Below are 18,587 nucleotides of genomic sequence, written 5' to 3'. Positions count from 1 at the left end.
CTTTTAGGTTCAAGAAAAGTAGACTGACCTTTGGATGTGGTATTCTAATGACTTGGGTTCCTTCTTTTTGTGATTGTGGGGCTAAAGATTCTCTGTCAGTATTAAAGGTCAGTTTTTTTGTTTGTGTTTCAGCCAAGGGTGCTGATTATGGCTCAGTTAGACCTCTGAATAATACATTAGCTTAGATGGATTACCATGATCACTGATCATGTCAGCACTCCCACTCCTCATGGTTTATAAATAACTCAGAAACACTGCTAAGCCCAGGTAACAGACAGAAGATCAGCATCTAGAGGAAAATTCACACCAGCTCTTGAACCCATATGGCTTCATCTGTTTCCTTGACACTTGTGCCCTCTCCCCCTTTCCCTTCCCCCTGTTCCCTCAGCTCTACCTAACCGCCTCTGTACTCCCTTCCCCCTAGCCTTGGGCTTTTCACTCACCAAAACTCTGTGTGTTAGCCCCTGTTCCTTACACTCTCCAACCCCCATGCTATCACCGGCCTCATCGATGGACTCACCTCTCTGGTTCTTTGCACTGACCAGGAAATCTCAGTTCAAGGGTCACCTCACTGAGTCTGGGTCACTTGCTGGAAATTTATTCTACTCACTCCACAGTATATTTTTTCTTTGCATTGTGTTTCCTTTTGCGTGTGCTGTCCTGTCAGTCTAGTCAGTGGCAGCCAGACAATAGATAAGCTCTAATCTGTGCTTGCCATGCTAATGGAACATGGCATAAAGAACCTGAAAAGTAACAATCCTCCTCCTGGCTTGTGAGACATCAACCAGAAATGTCTAGGGTGTCAGACAAGAAAAGAGCATGAAGCATGAACACTTTACATAATTTTTTTGTTGTCTTACAGCCAGTAAGTTGGCTGGTGGTGTAAAGGTTTTGACTTTTTAATATTTTCTGGCCAACTTTAGTATTAACTTTGTTTACTGTACACACTTGTTATCCTGGCAACAGAGTCTAGACTACTAGAGATCGGTTATCTGCTGATATGTTAGGTTCACATTTTTTTCTAGCATTTCTCAAAACGTCACTCACATGGCCATGTGTACATTGAAAGCATTATCGGTTGTTGTTCTTGTGATTGGCTGCAAAAAAGATCATCTTCTTCACACACCTCGTTGTGGTCAGTGTGGACAGGCAGAACATAACCTCTGACTAATAATTCTTCTTCTAAAAACGCACATACAGGCACGTGAGTATTGTTTTGAGATTTGCATTATTTTAAAACTGTGAACCTGTCCTTTAAAGGAGCGGTCGGCTCTTTTTGTTTTTGTAAAAATCCAGCTTTTGCTCAGCACGTACCGGAACTCAACTCAAAGAAATTAACGTGTAAAAAGTAATTTTCACAGACCGTCAACTGCAAAATGTGATTGTTGTCACTCAGTTGAATTCCTTCAAATGAAAGTCATATTTTAATGTTGAGTACATGGGTGAGGTTTAGTTTTATTTTTCACAAAGTTTAATGTTGTTGCACTGATGTCATATAATTAAGTCAATTTCCTTTACTGGCTTTTTGGTTGTTTTGAAGACATTATGTCTTTCTGTCACTCTTGCAGGTCTGGTCCAACGATGTGTAATCATCCAGAAAGATGAAAATGGCTTTGGGCTCACTGTCAGTGGGGACAATCCAGTGTTTGTGCAGCTTGTCAAAGAAGGTAAGGTGGAGTCTCAAACTTAGATGGACAAAAGAATGTTATTAGAGTGACTGCTTCTAGTCTAAACAATTGTAACAGAGATGTGGTCTTGCACTGACATCAGACTGTCATGGTAGTTTGCACCGAACTCACAGACATAAGAAGTAATTGGGGCTCACCAAACACCACGATTCAGGCATTTACTTAGAGCAGTGAAGCTGCTGACTGTATTTTTCCTTCTCAGTAGTTGCACAGCTTCTGGTTATCCTGTTGTCTTTTAGAGAGGGGACTTTGACAGGATACTTATGTGGTCCTGGGCAGTCTCTCGCTGTCTGTAGAGGATGATTGCTGTTATCAGGCCACAGAAAATATTGCACCATCTCTGCAGTAGTGAAGAGAGACAGAAAAGGAAGGAACTGATGGAGGACTTTTGCTGCACTGTCATCAGAGCTTGGCAGCGTTTAACTATCCTATGCTCCCCCCATTTGTACTTTTGTCATTGACTCATCACAAGAGCAGTCTGCGTAGTTTTATTAGAATAATTTATACTTCTTTTTTATTTGATTGTAAACCGAGTAGCAAACAAAATGTATCTTGTTTCTTTCTGCAGCTTTTCCTGTTTATACCTTAGCGTAGATCTTGCATAAGATGAAGCCTTAATAAGCTTTGTGTCTTTTTCAACCACCATGGAAAAGCACAATGTTTTGGTTGCTCTGAAAATCCCAATATCTGATCACATGTAAACAAGGCCTTTAGTCACAAATAATCGACCACACCTATCATACTTTCAGAATGACTGGTCAGATATCTGATGTACTTAGTTCACTGACACTAGTTAAACCTTTCCTACTAATACAAAAACGAAGATCTAAAACACACATTATAAGTAGTGCATTTGTATAGTTGCGTATGGTGTACAAAATACTTCAGCTGCTGACTGCAGAGTCAGACCTGGATCTCATAATAACCTGTCTCAGAACTAAATCCCTTTGTTTGGGGTGGAGCTGTGAAACAGGTCCTTCTAGTAATATAACCACTGTTATGGTCTTTCAGAATAACACTCAGCAAGTCACTTTGCACTTTGGTCTGTTAAACCTGTGCAGTGTAGTCACTGTACAGAAGTCTTCCACAATGCAATTTGATGCTGCATATCTTCTGTGCTCCCGTTTCCTGCAATCAGTTCCATTCTTCCATTTGTTTCTTTAACACTCTTTTACTCATGTGTTTGCCAGATGGGGCTGCTATGCGAGCAGGTGTTCAGACAGGAGACAGGATCATCAAGGTATTGGGGTACATCTGCCTCCATGTTTCTAAACTGCTAATGTCACTGTTTTCTAGTCCAAGGCAGGTATGAAGGTTATAGGCTGCCACCTTCTGGTCAGTCCCCATTTCTGCTTGTTCTGCTGTGTTTGGGAATGTAATCAGTTGTCAGATTGTAAAGCTGATGTTTTGGACTTAGTACCTGGTTCTTAAGTCTCATCATGGCACCATTGCTGTCTTCCAGGTTAACGGGACCCTTGTTACACATTCTAATCACATTGAAGTAGTAAAACTAATCAAATGTAAGTTCTTCTACCTCTGTTTAAGCAGACTTGACATTTTAAAACTAAACCTTAAAGTAAAACTGACACATTCCTTTTTTTCTCACTAGCTGGCTCCTATGTGGCCCTCACAGTGTTGGGGCGCCCTCCAGGGCTTGCCCAGATCCCTTTGTCTGAAGCAGAGTCTGAAATGTCGGGCATTCGCATTTCCTCTCCAAACTCCCCAGCAGCAGAACGGCCCAACAGTCCTCAGGACCGACTGTCCTCCGTTCTGCCTCCATGGGTACTGAGGACATCACTTCTGCTGTCCTCTTTCTATTTCTTGCCTTCACAAACTTCCCTTCTTTCTAAATATGGCCTCTTTTTTGTGGCGGCTTCTGTGTATCTCATCTTTACCTAAAGTATTCTGTAAGATTAAATATTTGTTAAATGCATCTGAATTATGTATGTCTAATATTTACTTGAACGTGTTTGTTCTGTAGTCTGCTGTATAGTTCCCCATTATGGTTTTTCCCCCACAGGATGAGAACAGCAGTGTCTGCAACCAGAAGGTTGACATCTTGCAAAGGATGCTCTCAAAAGAGCAGCAGGAGCTGCAGGTTAGCATAACAGTTAATGCCATTTACTCTCTCCTCTCGGTTATGACACTGACACAATTATCCCTGGAAATATTGAGGTGATTTGCCCCCTTTATTGAAGTTACATCAAATAACAGTGCATATCTAAACCCAGTTAGGGAACATTGTGCTGCTATTATTTGTGCTGAAAATGAAAGTCTCGGCTCTCAGCCTCCTTTAAATGGATCATAACTGTACACATGAAGCAGGTAGTTTGCGTACACTTGATAGGAATGCTGTTGTTGAGACAAAATTTTACTCTTCACCCCACGCTTCATATCAGAGTCTGCATATGTGATATTTAATTAAATAACCTTATTGTGTACAGCTAGAATATTAGGTGACCCGTGTCAGGGTACTGGGTTCCTAATTTCTTGTGTTGATTTCACCACTCTTGCTGTCTAGGCCATGAAGGAGGAGTACAGCAAGAACCCCTCTCCCAAACTACTGAAAGACATCCAGGAAGCTAAAAAACACATTCCTCAGCTGCAGGGTCAGTTCTTCAAGGCCATTAGGACAATACAGGTAAAGCAAATAACCCCCCTTTAGCTAGCTACCCAGCACACTAATACACAGAATAGGCTAGCTCATCTACCAGCAACATCCACGCAGCCTTTGTACAGTTTTGTGTAGGCATCATTCAAGGCAAACCTTATTCCTAATCTTATCAGAGGATCAAGCTGAAGCCACTCTTTTGGTTCTGTGTGACAACTTATTTTATTTTCAGCACCTTGCTTTATGTATAGTATATTAACATATTTGACTGGTCTCTTGATTTTAAAACAAAGTTTTCTTTTATTAGAATGCACTGTTATAACACTGATAAATTAATAATGTGTTAATTATTCCTCTTAGCTTTTGCCTGAGTTAAAACGTTTTGTTCTGGACTGTGAAGGCTGTTTTTTATGTATTAAGGTTGTTCATAATTAGTAACAAATTTTGTGTATATGTAAATCTTCAGGAGGCTGTTTTCAGTGGTGATGCAGATAATGGTAGCATATTTGAGACAGAGCACACTCTGGCCTCTAGGGGAGACAACAGTACAGAGCTGTCCTGGAGCAGTACTCCCGTAAGTTGTCGCCTAAGGACCACATTTTAAATTTCCCTCTGAACTTCTTATTAAACTTTTAAGACAACATATTGAGGACATTTTGCTAAATGAGTTGAACTGGTTGCAGTATGCCCTGCTTAGCTTTAGCTACTTCAGGCCTAGACACCAGTGCAGACACTGTTGGCGTATGTATTGATTCTGTATTCAAATTACTGTCAATCATGTATAATCACTAATTTAAAAATTAGACAGCAATTGTTTCATTGTCTTGGTGGTTTCTTTAGTAAAATTTAGTTTGAATTAAACTGTAATGTTTTGTTCCATGCCACCTCTAGATATCTCGTGGATTCGGGCCCGGGTCACCAGAGGGCTTGTATCCAAGAGAGTCATCCTTCCCCAGCCCAAAGAGCACACCCAGAAACAGCCTCAACTCCTGCCACTCTCCAGAGGCAGAGGATGCCACTGACCTGGTAGCTATACTGTTTGGCCCTGTGCAAACTCTCATCAAAATATTTATTTGGTGATATAAGCATATATTTTGCAAACTCTCCAATTGCTGTCAGTGCAAGTGCATTCCAGATTAGGGGGTTTTCAAACTGAGCTTTTATCTTGAGAAAAGGTCACTTCACACTATCTCAATGTCTTGTCCCCCCAGGATTCTCTGTCCCCTACCACAGTCAGCAGTCCCTGTCCTCGCCTCATGTCACATATCATTGGAGCTGAAGATGACTATTTTGATTCAGACCAAGAGCAGGTATTTTACCACGGGGCGGTGTTAATATTAGTGTCATTCATAAAATGCAATTCTGGAGCTTTTTAGGTATCACAAACCAAGCTTTGTAGGTGAAGTATAAATAAAAGTTACCAGATGATATTACATCAGGTAAAGATGCCAAGGTTGCAGACTGTTGTACTGAATGTGTTTCAGACAAATGGCCAATTTAACAGCTTTAACAGCATCGAGCAGCTCAAGTCTCGCCCTGCCCACCTCGCAGCCTTCCTTCACCATGTTATCTCTCAGTTTGACCCTTCTCCTGTGGTAAGACCCTCTTCCTACGCAGCTTATTAAAACCTTTTTATATATGAATTTTCTGCTTATATGCATCCTGGCAGGCTCTAAAGATCTCTGATTCTATGGCTCCTATTCTTGTGTCATCAGCTGTGCTACCTCTATGCTGACTTCTACAAGCAGACCAACTCCAAAGAGACTAGACGGGTGTTCTTGGACCTCCACACTTTCTTCATTGACCGGGGAGCAGTAAGTACAGTTGTTGTTCACCACAATAAAATGTGGGGAACACAGTAGGCTCCAGCATCTGCTGATGATGTTGTCTGTAGCTGCAACACCAATGATGAAATTTACCCCAAAATTTACAGATTATGATAAGGTGATAACATTTTTATGAGTCTGTTGTTTTATAATCTACATTTACAGTGACATTTAATATTATTTGAAAGTATTTTGCTTGTGTAACGCTTTTTGTTTTTGTTGTAGAATTTGAAAGTTGCTGTTCCTGAATCCATTTCTGCTGATCTTGGTAAATATTTCATTTTGAATAGATACAATTTTTCAATTTTTTTTTTTTTTTAAACCTCTTTTGTCTCACGTGAATCATGCAGCCATGTTTATACAGTGGCTATAATTTGATCACTTAATTAATTTGATATAATTAATTAATATAATTTGATGCACACCCTTGATGAAGCTGTTAAGAAGTCAGATGTTTGGAATGGATTGGGAAAGTACTGCACATTTTTAGTGCATGTCACAATCCCTTGATTCTTGATGTACAGTGTGTGTGCATTTGTTTGCAGACCGGCGGCGGACAGAACTGATCCCAGAGGAAATAAACAGACAACATGTTCAAACACTGCAGGACTCTCTGCTCCCTGACATTCAGAAGAACCTTGAGGATTTCAGGTGAATTTGTCGAATTAGAATTTTCATCTTGTGTGGCAGGTTCTGATTAATTGCAGAAACTTGGTTATTTCTCACATCGAGTATCTTGTTTAGTATACTATCATGTGTTTAATCATTTACTGATCTTAACGACATAACAGTATAATGATGTGATATGTTGGTATGTGTAGGCAAAAGCGCAGTATGGGCCTAACGGTGGCTGAAGTAGAGCTGACCAGACTGGACCAAGAGAGAATCAGAGACCGTGTCACTCTGGAGCGAGAGCGCTCATATGCTGAAAACATCATGAACAAGATAGAGGATATTCTGTAAGTAGCACAGTGCCCCCCCACCCCCCCACACACAGGCTGCTTGGATGCACAAGACACTTTCTAACCGTTACAAGCCACTTAGACAATTCTTCTTCTTTGTATTGTTTATAGATTAACTACTCAGACCACAGAGGAAGAGAAATGGTAAGCAAACCTATGTATCGGAGCATTTCATTGATAGATATGAAGAGTGTTTCTCAAAGCATGTGGAGAGGGTCGTTTAGGGCTGCAAGGGCTCTCATGGCCCATCAAGCCATCTGTGTCTCACAGTAATCTAAAACAATTACCATGTCACAGCATGTTTTTTAGACTTTTTTTGACTCTTTTAAATTAATTATTAAATTATAATTTGTAATTAATACTATATTTATGGTGTTTGATGTTTCGACCAAGAACATAACATCATACTGGGGTTATCCATGGTTTACAGTCTCTTAAAGAAAATACATTATTTATGCAGTAGGTTTATATTAGATAATTCAAAAGTGTGATGGATTGAAACAGTCTTACTTGAAATACCATATGGTCGCAGCACAGCCCATATGGGTTGTGTAGAAATTGTATGAGAACAACTGCTATGACATATGGTGCAAGGCACAATATGGACACTTATTCTCTTCATATTTTAGCTCTCCCTTATTTTGCTTTTAGTTCAGAAACCTTTGTTTTCCTTTAGCACTACAATGCAGTATGTTATCTATACATACATGAAGCACCTTGGTGTGAGGGTCAAGGAACCTCGCAGCCTTGAGTCCAAACGGGTCAGGATCAACTTTCTTCCCAAGATCAAGGTACTTTATTTCCATTTTTGCTCTGTGGACCTTCTCTCTTTGTCTTTATCATTTGCCTGACTCTGCCTTTCCTGGGTTTGATAATATACAGAAAAGCATCAAGGCAGACAAGGAAGGAGAAGAGAAAGTGAAGAAACCCAGATTTCCTAGTATCCTTGGACCACAGCGTCGGCCCAGTCGTATTGAATCTGCACCAGGTAATTTCTAACATTTGAATAAGCCAAAATTCTGACTTGATTCATAAAGATTTTATTTATTTATTATTATATTTTTTGTGTTCTCTTTGTATCCAGCGAGTAAAGGCTTGGATGGTCGCCCACGGCCTCAGAAACAGTTGTCTCAGCCCACAATGGGGGCAACTGAGCAACCAGACTCTGGGCGTCTAAGAGGCAGCCAATCGAGTGAGGGCTCTGAGCTCATACACTCCATGTCTGTCAACACCTCATCCCCAAACAGCTCCACCTACAGCTCAGACATCAACCGAGATGTTGATATGGGTGAGCTACTGAACTACTGAATTAAACACTTCAGCAGAACATAAAGACGGGAAGTGATGGTTTCTCACTTGTTGCATGTCTCTCAGGTGGGACTCTGACCTCAGGCTCCTCCAGGCTCAGTGATGGCCTTCAGTCCGACCCTCTGGATGGGTTGCCGTACCCTGCTTCACACTTGGACCTGTACAGCCTGGACCAACTGCAAGAGGATGACAGAGAAAGTGACAGGTGCTGTGATAGTCACATTTCCAGTAACAGTTTTGCTTCCTTACATAAAGAATATTTATTTATTACATAGATTTTTCTGTTCATATTATTTGTAGAGCCCACGAGGAAACACCAAAGGCCATACGAAGGTAAAGATGTGGTCATTTTGACTTTTCTACCTTAAATCATTATTTAAAAAAGAGGTGGTGATGTGCATTGGAGAGTTTTTAATTAGCCAGCTGAAAAGCTAACTTTCTGTCGGCCCCAGGTTTGAGGGACTGGGTGCTGCTGATGTCCAGAGCGAGGATGACCAGGGAACAGACTCTGAGCATGATCCCCCAAACTGGCAGCAGCTGGTTGGGCGAGAGATCCTAGCAGGTCTCAGGCCTCATGAAATCAAGAGACAGGAAGTCATCAATGGTAAGGACATGGTTTATTACTTAACATAATATGAGAGTTAAATAAGCTACAGTGGTGTGAAAAAGTGTTTGCCCCCTTACTGATTTCTTATATTTTTGCATGTTTGTCACACTGTAATGTTTCAGATCGTCAAACAAATTTATATATTAGTCAAAGATAACACAAGTAAACACATCATGCAGTTTTTAAATGAAGGTTTTTATTATTAAGGGAAAACAAAATCCAAAACTATATAGCCCTGTGTGAACAAGTGTTTGCCCCCCTGTCAAAACACTGGTTTATCGCACCTGAGTTCAATTTCTCTAGCCACACCCAGGCCTGATTACTGCCACACCTGTTCGCAATCAAGAAATCACTTAAATAGGACCTGCCTGACAAAGTGAAGTAGACCAAAAGATCCTCAAAAGCTAGACATCATGCCGAGATCCAAAGAAATTCAAAACCAAATGAGAAAGAGAATAATTGAGCTCTATCAGTTTGGAAAAGGTTATAAAGCCATTTCTAAAGCTTTGGGACTGCAGCGAACCACAGTGAGAGCCATTATCCACAAATGGCGAAAACATGGAACAGTGGAGAACCTTCCCAGGAGTGGCCGGCCGACCAAAATTACCCCAAGAGCGCAGCGACAACTCATCCAAGAGGTCACAAAAGACCCCACAACAACATCCAAAGAACTGCAGGCCTCACTTGCCTCAGTTAAGGTGAGTGTTCATGACTCCACCATAAGAAAGAGACTGGGCAAAAATGGTTTGCATGGCAGAGTTCCAAGACGAAAACCACTGCTGAGCAATAAGAACATAAAGGCTCGTCTCAGTTTTGCCAGAAAACATCTTGATGATCCCCAAGACTTTTGGGATAATAGTCTGTGGACAGAAGAGACACAAGTTGAACTTTTTGGAAGGTGTGTGTCCCATTATGTGTGGCGTAAAAGTAACACTGCATTTCAGAAAAAGAACATCATACCAACAGTAAAATATGGTGGTGGTAGTGTGATGGTCTGGGGCTGTTTTGCTGCTTCAGGCCCTGGAAGACATGCTGTGATAAGTGGAACCATGAATTCTGCTGTGTACCAAAATATCCTGAAGGAGAATGTCCGGCCATCCGTTTGTGACCTCAAGCTGAAGCGAACTTGGGTTCTGCAGCAGGACAATGATCCAAAGCACACCAGCAAGTCCACTTCTGAATGGCTGAAGAAAAACAAAATGAAGACTTTGGAGTGGCCTAGTCAAAGTCCTGACCTGAATCCAATTGAGATGCTGTGGCATGACCTTAAAAAGGCAGTTCATGCCCGAAATCCCTCCAATGTGGCTGACTTACAACCATTCTGCCAAGATGAGTGGGCCAAAATTCCTCCACAGTGCTGTAAAAGACTCATGGCAAGTTATCGAAAACGCTTGATTGCAGTTGTTGCTGCTAAGGGTGGCCCAACCAGTTATTAGGTTTAGGGGGCAAACACTTGTTCACACAGGGCTATATAGTTTTGGATTTTGTTTTCCCTTAATAATAAAAACCTTCATTTAAAAACTGCATGATGTGTTTACTTGTATTATCTTTGACTAATATATAAATTTGTTTGACGATCTGAAACATTACAGTGTGACAAACATGCAAAAAGATAAGAAATCAGTAAGGGGGCAAATACTTTTTCACACCACTGTACATTTCTGTTTCTAAAAGAATATACAAGGTTCACTCTCAGCGTGCTTTAAAATACTGCTTTGCGTTACAGAATATATTGAGTAGAAGGAAGCAGAGTATTTGTGGAGCTCCAATCCAAGTCATTCTCAAATTTATATTGTGTTGAGCTGCGCAAATGATTTGTTATCTTGAGTTAACATCTTGCATTGTGTCTGCAGAGCTGTTTTATACAGAGCGTGCACACGTGCGGATGCTCAGAGTTTTAGACCACGTTTTCTACCAGAAACTCTCCAAAGATGCCATCCTGCCTCCTGCTGACATCAAGAACATTTTCACCAACCTGGAGGAGATTCTACAACTGCATGGTATACACACACACACACACACACACACACACAGCCTTAAATCCATAGAAATGTTTTATCTATGCAAGATTTCTCTTGAGAAAACAATGATAAACCTCAAAAGTAAGGTAGTGAGAATTAAAATAGAGATCAAAGTAAAACTGGTCATCTACAAGAGTTTAAACCATGTCACATTTTCATATGTATTCTTCATCTTTGTTGTCTGACACACACACACACACACACACACTGACTGCCCTTTCGTTTCTCACCTTTGAATTTCAGTTTCAATACTGGAGCAAATGGCAGCTGTTCGGAAAAGAAATGAGTCTTCAGTCATTGATCAGATAGGAGACGACTTGCTCTCCTGGGTGAGTGCAATTCTCAGTCTGAAATTGTATTTCCTCTTTCAAACATCTTCTTAAATTGAATAAATTTCAAGATGACTGATGTGGTTGGAAAAAAATGTATTGTGCGCAAAGAAATTGAACTGTTACCTGAAATAGTTTTACAGCGAAAAAAATTGTTGATATTGACATGAGATTGGTTTCATCAGCTTCACATTTGTTTATTTTGACATATGTACACGAAAACACTCTTGTTCAGTTTATATATGATAGAGAAGGGATTATTTGAAATTTTGTCACACAGAGTAAATCCTACATCCTCCATCCCCACAAAAAAAAAATTAAACAAGGCACAGATGAACAGCTCTGCCCTCTATAAACAATCTCACTATAGATGTGAGGCAGCCACATATCAACTTTCTTTAAAATGTCTCCCTGAGGGATAAATAGTGTAAATTATGCCCTGAGAATTTAAGGATTGATCTAGTCCACATTTACACTTGAGCTGTCTCTGCTACCAGGACTTAAGCCCCTTCTGGGGGCTGGGCTTAACCACTCTCTGTAGCAGTTAGATACTAGACATTTCCATGGCAACTACCCCTGACCCAGATTCAACAAGTGACCAATCACATCTTTGTCTGTCTCTGCTCTGTCCTGTCTTGGGTCGGGTGGCTACAGTTCAGCAGTGAGGAGGAGAAAATCAAGCAGGCAGTGGGGACGTTCTGCAGTAACCAGCCTTTTGCTCTGGAGATCATCAAGACCAAGCAGAAGAAGGATTCGAGGTTCACATCATTCATTCAGGTGCTGACATTATACTCCCCTATTGCAGAAGGTTGCTATGCAAATAAAAGTGATAATTAGCTACTGCACTGAGTAAATGCTCAGAATGTGTTACACAGAAGAGTTCAACAAACTATATGTGGACCTGTCTTATTCAAGTCATTCGACTGAAAGGTCACTTTTCTCATTTAAATACAAGCTACGTGTAATTTTTTCACTGTTTTTTTTGTTTGTTTTTTACTTGTTAATGATTACATTTTGGGGACCGCGTCGCTGTAGCCAACTTGTAATTTGTGTTGTTTTGCAGGAGGCAGAGAGTAACAGACAGTGTCGCCGACTGCAGCTTAAAGACATCATTCCTGTAGAGATGCAGCGGCTCACCAAGTACCCCCTGCTGCTCGACAACATCGTCAAGTACACAGGTACTGCAGTGCTGCCTAGCCATTCACTACAATGGCAGCGATTTGTTCATGTTGTAATCAGCTTATGTGCACAAGGTAATCTGAACGGAGACATTGTCCGTATATTATATTAGGCTAATATCGGCTCATTGCAGATTTATTGGGGTATGTTTCAGCCAAACAAGTAATTGCAGCACAGAGGTCCAGAGTAGGTCTGAGTGTAGAAATTATATTAGCATTACATGTTCATTAGAGAGCACTGACAGGTAGATTTTATTTGAATTTTTATCCTTTGAAATGTCCAGCACAGTACTGTATACATCTTGGCCACACTTCCTTAAAAGCACCAATATATGATTTTGGCAAGAGTTCATGATTTTAAAAGTCAGCCAATGCATCTTAGATGGATGGATGGATGGATGGATGGATGAATGGCTAGAAAAAAAGTAGTAAGTGGGGGAAATATTACTTAAGCAAAAATTCTTCCAACAGAACAGGAAAATTTAACTTGCCAAAATTTTTAGAAATAAGTAAAAAAAATGTCTAGTCTCAAAAACTCAGATATTTCTTAAAACTAGTGCAGTTAGACTAAAAACAAGTACATTTTTCTGATGCAAAGCAGTTGTCAGTGTTGATCAAGCAGCTTTATAATTCTGGTCATTCTAATTTCAAGAATGAAGTTACTCAATCTCAGTAACAAGTTGTAATATCTTAGTGAGATAATTACTGGTAAGAAGAAATATCTTGTCAGACAAAAAACAAGCACTAGTTACATTGATTTAAGATCTTATGTCATCTTATTTACATTTCACTTTTTGCAGTATAGATGGAAAGATGGATCAGTTCATACAGGTACAAAGCCCGATCCCCCGCCTGCGGTCTTGTTCAGTCATGAATGCCTAATCAGTCACTGGCTCTGTCACAGGTAGAGGCGTTGCAACCTACACTTTGATAGGATAAGTTCAAACCGCTGTTACTCTTTTCACCATTACATAGAGTTTTAGAGTCCCCTGACGTCACATGACTAGTGATACAGTTGTCTCCTGTCCAGTTCATCACACAGGCTGGACAGCTGTATATCTCACTGCTCCAGTAAGAGTTAATGACACATCTGGTCTGATGGTTATTGTTGTCATCTACACCTGGTATTAATTCTTACTCTGCTGCATGTGACCTCCTTCAGCAGAGTTGTTGTATCCATTGTTTCTTTCCTGCGTTTCTCAAATCAGTTAGTATTGTGCAGTATTGCAGTATCGAAATAAATTTACTTTTACGGTTGCAAGTAACCATAGAAACACTTAATACCTAGTTTGCATTTTATAATCAGATTTTAATACAATACAGTAGATAAAAATGGAAATCAACTCTTGAGCTAGAAGAAAAGTGGATGAAAAAACAACCAAATAATGTCTTAAGTAAGGCTCTGTGTGCCAACATGCCAACGATTAAAGAATTACAGAGACAAATGGAGAGATTATCATTTTAATGGTCCTGGAGCGGTGCACATTTTGGGAACCGTCTCGCCCATTATTTGGCCCATCATTTTAGTCTTGGCTGGGGTTCGGGTCTCACACAGAGAGAACGCACTAACGATAAAGTATAACCAGCTATTATGGGATCATAATGCCCCCCTGCTTTATCATAATTTTTGAGAACGATGGTGTCTTAATGGACGGAGGAAGTATCAATTTGTTGGACAGCCCCCTGCAGTACTGAGATGGCCCTAGTTCTTATTTTGTGCTATAATGTTGTTCAGACAATGCAGTGGAAAAGGACAAAGTGAAGCAGGCAGCAGACTGCTGTAGGAAGATCCTCAATCACGTCAACCAGGCTGTGAAGGAATCTGAGAACAAGCAGGTATACTCTTTTTAAATCTACTTTCCATTTTATGTCCTTTCTTTTTTTTTTTTCTTGATCAGCCATGATTTCTTCTTTCCCTGCCTGCTTTGCTCCTCAGGCAGTGGCATCCTATTAAAGATCTGTTCTCTATCCACCATTCCTTTAGAGGTTGGAAGACTACCAGAGAAGATTGGACCTCTCCTCTCTAAAGCAGACAGACAACCCCATGATCCTAGAGCTAAGGGTGAGTTATCCACACCGGCCTTTGAGTTTCATTTAAAGCACACTCACTTGTTGTCCACCCACATACAGTATGGTGATTGAAATATCTGCTGTGTGGAAATGGTTCAGACAAGTACTCGCAAGCTCTCGTTTCAATTTACTTCCCTGTCCCCTAGAACCTCGATCTAACCAAGAAAACCATGGTGCATGAAGGACCTCTGTCATGGAAAGTGAACAAGGACAAGACTATTGGTTTGTAGTCGGCGCTTTACTGATTAGCAACTTGTGCAGTCAACCATGTGACTCCAGGTGACCACTGCTCATAACTGACAGTAAATACAAGCTTCCTCTCTGTCTTCTTTCAGAGTTGTACACACTCCTTCTGGAGGACATCCTGGTTCTGCTCCAGAAACAAGATGAGCGTTTGATCCTGAAGTGTCACAGCAAAAACCTGGCAGGCTTAGCAGATACTAAACATATCTTCAGCCCCATCATCAAACTCAACACTGTGCTGGTGCGCTCTGTGGCCACAGGTCAGTTAGCACCCAGGCTCTCGTACCACACACTTAACCATCACCTAATGAGTGTGTAATCAGGTCAAGGTATCTGGAAATCCATGTCCCCATGCATTGATGGAAGAATAATACTGATTAAAGTCGCATAAAATCTTCTGTCCACTCTCTCTCCTGCCAGACAACAAGTCCTTCTTTGTCCTTTCCATGTCTGACAATGGAGCCCAGATCTACGAGCTGATGGCACCCACAGTCTCAGATCAGAGAACGTGAGACCAATTATCTTTTGATTGATTAGTTTAATTGTTATTGCTCCTATTAAGCCGGCTAATAACTTTTTCTTTTTTTTGCACAAGGTGGCAACGACTAATCACCCAGAGAGCTGAAACCATGAAAGTTAAACCTCACAACATCATACCATTACCTCAGACCGAGTATGTTGCTTTAGCGTTATTCTGATTTAATGTGATGGTTCTCAGAGTTTGGGCTTGTTACTAACATAAGGTGGTGCTTGTGTGCCAGTGAGGAGAGAGATGGTGTGGAGATGATTACAGCAGGTGTTTCCAGACTGAGTAGAGAAGGAGACCGCACATCCACCGGCAGCATCCAGTCCACAGGTAAAACCGGAGCTGTTCATTTCTTCAGTTATACTTGGAAACATTTTTTCTCCCATGTCACATAAATATTCTATCCTTCTCGACTGTGTAATTATCTGTCTCTAATTATACATCCTCTGATAACTATAATTATACTTTCTCAGATAAAGAGAGCAGTCCGGCCTCTAGAAGTGCAATGCAGAGCTCTTTACCTGGTAATAATCCATTTGAAGGAGTTAAGACTGATGAAGAGGAGGAGGAGGAAGGTTTTGTGGACCCAGAGCTGCCTTACCAAGTGGCTGATGACAGCAGAGAAGGAAACGCGTTTAACACCTTTACTTCCAGAGCAGATGAAGCACTGAAAACATGTAAGCATGCGGAACAGATTATTCAGATGCATGTGCTACATATGCACTGAATCGCCAAGGGCAGAATCTTTAACACATTTTCTCTCCTCACCTGTCCTACAGTGGCAGCACTGAAGCAAGTGTTGGTGACCCAGCTGATGTCCCAGGAGGCTGCTGAGCAAAGCAAACGCTCCACAGGGGCCCGTCTCCTCAGGACCACGTCTCTGCGGACCCCTGTAGATAGCCGTGCACAGGTGATGGTCCACAACGGCTCGGAGAAGAACAGATCTCAGACCGAGGACCCAGCTCAGGACCTGGTCTCTGGGGACACGGGCTTCTTCGACTCTCCTGAAGATTATGGTGAGTCTGTGCAGGTGGAACAATTGATTTGTCATTACACATTGCTAGGGATGTAACAGTATTTGTAATTTCTCAGTATGGTCATGGGTGTGTGATGGTATCTACCAGGATATTGCATGTGGTTATTTCACTTGTATAACGTGTGTTCAGGTCGCAGAATTTAAAGCTGACCTAGTGGACTTTTAGAGCTATTGTGTAGCAGCCTGTGTCGCTGAAAGAAAACTGGCAAATGCAAAACTATTCGCAAATACTGCTGGATGAAGGTAATATTAGTCTCGTTTAGGTCTAAGACAGTCACGGATGCTTCTCACAGAAATAGCCAGGACATGACTGTGCTCAACATTTTAACGGAAACAAGCAAATATATTGGACGCACAAATGCAAAACCAACCACTTAGTAACCACCCTTCAAGTCCTTTCTCTTGAAAAGTAAACTGAGATGTTTGAAAAACGCCTCCACTAAAGCACAAACTTCACCTTTATGTGGCTTGTTCTGGAGTATTTGGCATCCTCTTCTCCTTGTTCTGGTGCGCCAAGCAGCAATTTGCTCAATACTGCCCCCGGTGGTCGGCAGGGATACCCACTTCATCTGTTCCAGTACTGACAACCACCAAAGAGACATAGTTTAAACCTGCTTGTGGGGCACTAAAACACTGATGTTCCACTGTAAGTGTGACTTGTTTTGTTACAAGATCCAGCTGCTGCAATAACATTTTATTTCCTAGAAGGACTACTACTGGCTGCTGCATTATATTTGTTTGTTTTGCAATTGTACAGACAGTTCCAGTGACTGTTCATGCCAGTTTTTTTTTTGCACATGCCGAGGTCCTGGTTGGCTACTTTGATTTTAATAAAGCAGGAAAGCAGGAGCCCTTTAAATTAAAAGGAAAATAATGCATAAATGCAGATTTATTATTTAGTAAATGGCATTTTTCATTTTTCTTAATATTGTGACAAATATTATATCACAGACTTTTAATCGTAGCGATACTGGACCGTGAGATCTTGGTACCGTTATATCCCTACTCATTGTACTTAAGGTTTAATTAGGTTGTACTTAGGGAAGAACATTTGGTAAAGTAGTCGGTCCGAGAGTCTGTTTGTACTCCTTCATGATTCTGATGTCTGCTCTGACAGCAGTAATATTAATGGCTTCTGTTTATTCTCTCAGCAGGATATTTAGTCCTGGAAGGTTACGGTGGCCCAGGGGAGAGCAGCACAGACGACGACATATTGACGTCAACCACAGGGAAGCAGCTGAGCACCTCACAAGGCTGCACTGCCGACTCTGGCATCAATTTGAGGTTTTCCTCCACGTCACAGGCCAGCAGCCTGTCCTCTTTCAGCAGACAGGTCCTGTCTCACCTTCGAAACCTTCAGGCCAACCTCAGCTATCTGAAGGTATCTGATATTTCTCCCTCTCAGCCCCTCAGCACACACGTATAACAGCAGTGCGATATGTGCACATAGTGATCATTTTTACTGCATGATCTGACAGCGAATTGGTTTTCCCTTTTAGGAGGTTGAGGCCAAGTACAATAATCTAATACGCCAAAGGCCCGAGAGGTCAGCAGCAGACACAGATGGAAATAAAGGTAGCTCACTCTGTGCTCAGTGTCAACACATGAATCACTAGATCTTAATATTTGAATCACATCCTGACTTTGTCTTTTTCCTGATCCTACACTTCCATTTTTTCCCTCCCCAGATAAGAGATAGTGGAAGTTCATGCCACAGCTTTTGGATCTACTCCCAAAGAGGAAGTACTGACTTGTAGTCTGTTCCTACTTCTTGTGTCCTGGACTTTCTGGACGTGCTATAAGCTTGTACTCTCACTGCTGAGCCCCCCACCCCCTTTTTTCCACGCCCTTCACCCACCGCTGCCACAGCGAACGAGAGACTGAGCGTGAGCAGAAACGTTTAAAGGGAGGAGTCATCTGTGTGATGCTGCACGCACCCCACCCCCAATCAGCACAAGGCAATCAGGGAAGTGGGATTGCCCCAAAACCTCACCCCTCAACCATCTAACATCCATTTTCCCCTGAACTCCCTGCAAGAACTTATACCAAAATGTATAAAGATGTGTGTTTAGAATATATATATATGAAACACAAAATAAAAAAGGAAAATTTTAAGATAATGTATTAAGTTTTTTTTTTTATCCCAAGATGTATTTATTTTCTTTCTTTTCATTTTTTAAAG

The 18,587-nt window shown here is 41.2% G+C and overlaps 1 protein-coding gene across 3 annotated transcripts in view; it reads left to right on the top strand.

Moving 5' to 3' along the window:
• arhgef12a (Rho guanine nucleotide exchange factor (GEF) 12a) overlaps positions 1-18,234 on the top strand; it is a 49,377-nt gene extending 31,143 nt beyond the window's left edge. For 2 of the 3 annotated variants that reach the window (XM_020600140.1, XM_020600138.1), the window contains 37 exons: positions 1,569-1,667; positions 2,879-2,928; positions 3,151-3,208; positions 3,298-3,470; positions 3,709-3,786; positions 4,210-4,329; positions 4,766-4,873; positions 5,191-5,325; positions 5,511-5,609; positions 5,784-5,894; positions 6,015-6,113; positions 6,351-6,393; positions 6,671-6,776; positions 6,947-7,084; positions 7,199-7,231; positions 7,764-7,878; positions 7,970-8,075; positions 8,172-8,375; positions 8,462-8,600; positions 8,696-8,728; positions 8,848-8,999; positions 10,856-11,002; positions 11,267-11,352; positions 12,007-12,129; positions 12,416-12,530; positions 14,266-14,366; positions 14,515-14,592; positions 14,747-14,822; positions 14,936-15,103; positions 15,264-15,351; positions 15,439-15,516; positions 15,605-15,699; positions 15,843-16,046; positions 16,149-16,385; positions 17,557-17,786; positions 17,905-17,980; positions 18,094-18,234. In XM_020600140.1, the coding sequence (XP_020455796.1) occupies positions 1,569-1,667; positions 2,879-2,928; positions 3,151-3,208; positions 3,298-3,470; positions 3,709-3,786; positions 4,210-4,329; positions 4,766-4,873; positions 5,191-5,325; positions 5,511-5,609; positions 5,784-5,894; positions 6,015-6,113; positions 6,351-6,393; positions 6,671-6,776; positions 6,947-7,084; positions 7,199-7,231; positions 7,764-7,878; positions 7,970-8,075; positions 8,172-8,375; positions 8,462-8,600; positions 8,696-8,728; positions 8,848-8,999; positions 10,856-11,002; positions 11,267-11,352; positions 12,007-12,129; positions 12,416-12,530; positions 14,266-14,366; positions 14,515-14,592; positions 14,747-14,822; positions 14,936-15,103; positions 15,264-15,351; positions 15,439-15,516; positions 15,605-15,699; positions 15,843-16,046; positions 16,149-16,385; positions 17,557-17,786; positions 17,905-17,980; positions 18,094-18,104 (4,112 nt within the window). In that variant the 3' untranslated portion in view covers positions 18,105-18,234. The remainder of the gene's footprint in view (positions 1-1,568; positions 1,668-2,878; positions 2,929-3,150; positions 3,209-3,297; positions 3,471-3,708; positions 3,787-4,209; positions 4,330-4,765; positions 4,874-5,190; positions 5,326-5,510; positions 5,610-5,783; positions 5,895-6,014; positions 6,114-6,350; positions 6,394-6,670; positions 6,777-6,946; positions 7,085-7,198; positions 7,232-7,763; positions 7,879-7,969; positions 8,076-8,171; positions 8,376-8,461; positions 8,601-8,695; positions 8,729-8,847; positions 9,000-10,855; positions 11,003-11,266; positions 11,353-12,006; positions 12,130-12,415; positions 12,531-14,265; positions 14,367-14,514; positions 14,593-14,746; positions 14,823-14,935; positions 15,104-15,263; positions 15,352-15,438; positions 15,517-15,604; positions 15,700-15,842; positions 16,047-16,148; positions 16,386-17,556; positions 17,787-17,904; positions 17,981-18,093) is intronic. The other variant, XM_020600139.1, reaches the window with a different exon arrangement.
• The last annotated feature ends 353 nt before the right edge of the window (positions 18,235-18,587 follow it).

The sequence above is a fragment of the Monopterus albus genome, unplaced genomic scaffold (genome assembly GCF_001952655.1).
Source record: "Monopterus albus unplaced genomic scaffold, M_albus_1.0 scaffold45.1, whole genome shotgun sequence".
NCBI lineage: Eukaryota > Metazoa > Chordata > Actinopteri > Synbranchiformes > Synbranchidae > Monopterus > Monopterus albus.
This window is presented reverse-complemented; position numbering and strand designations above follow the sequence as displayed.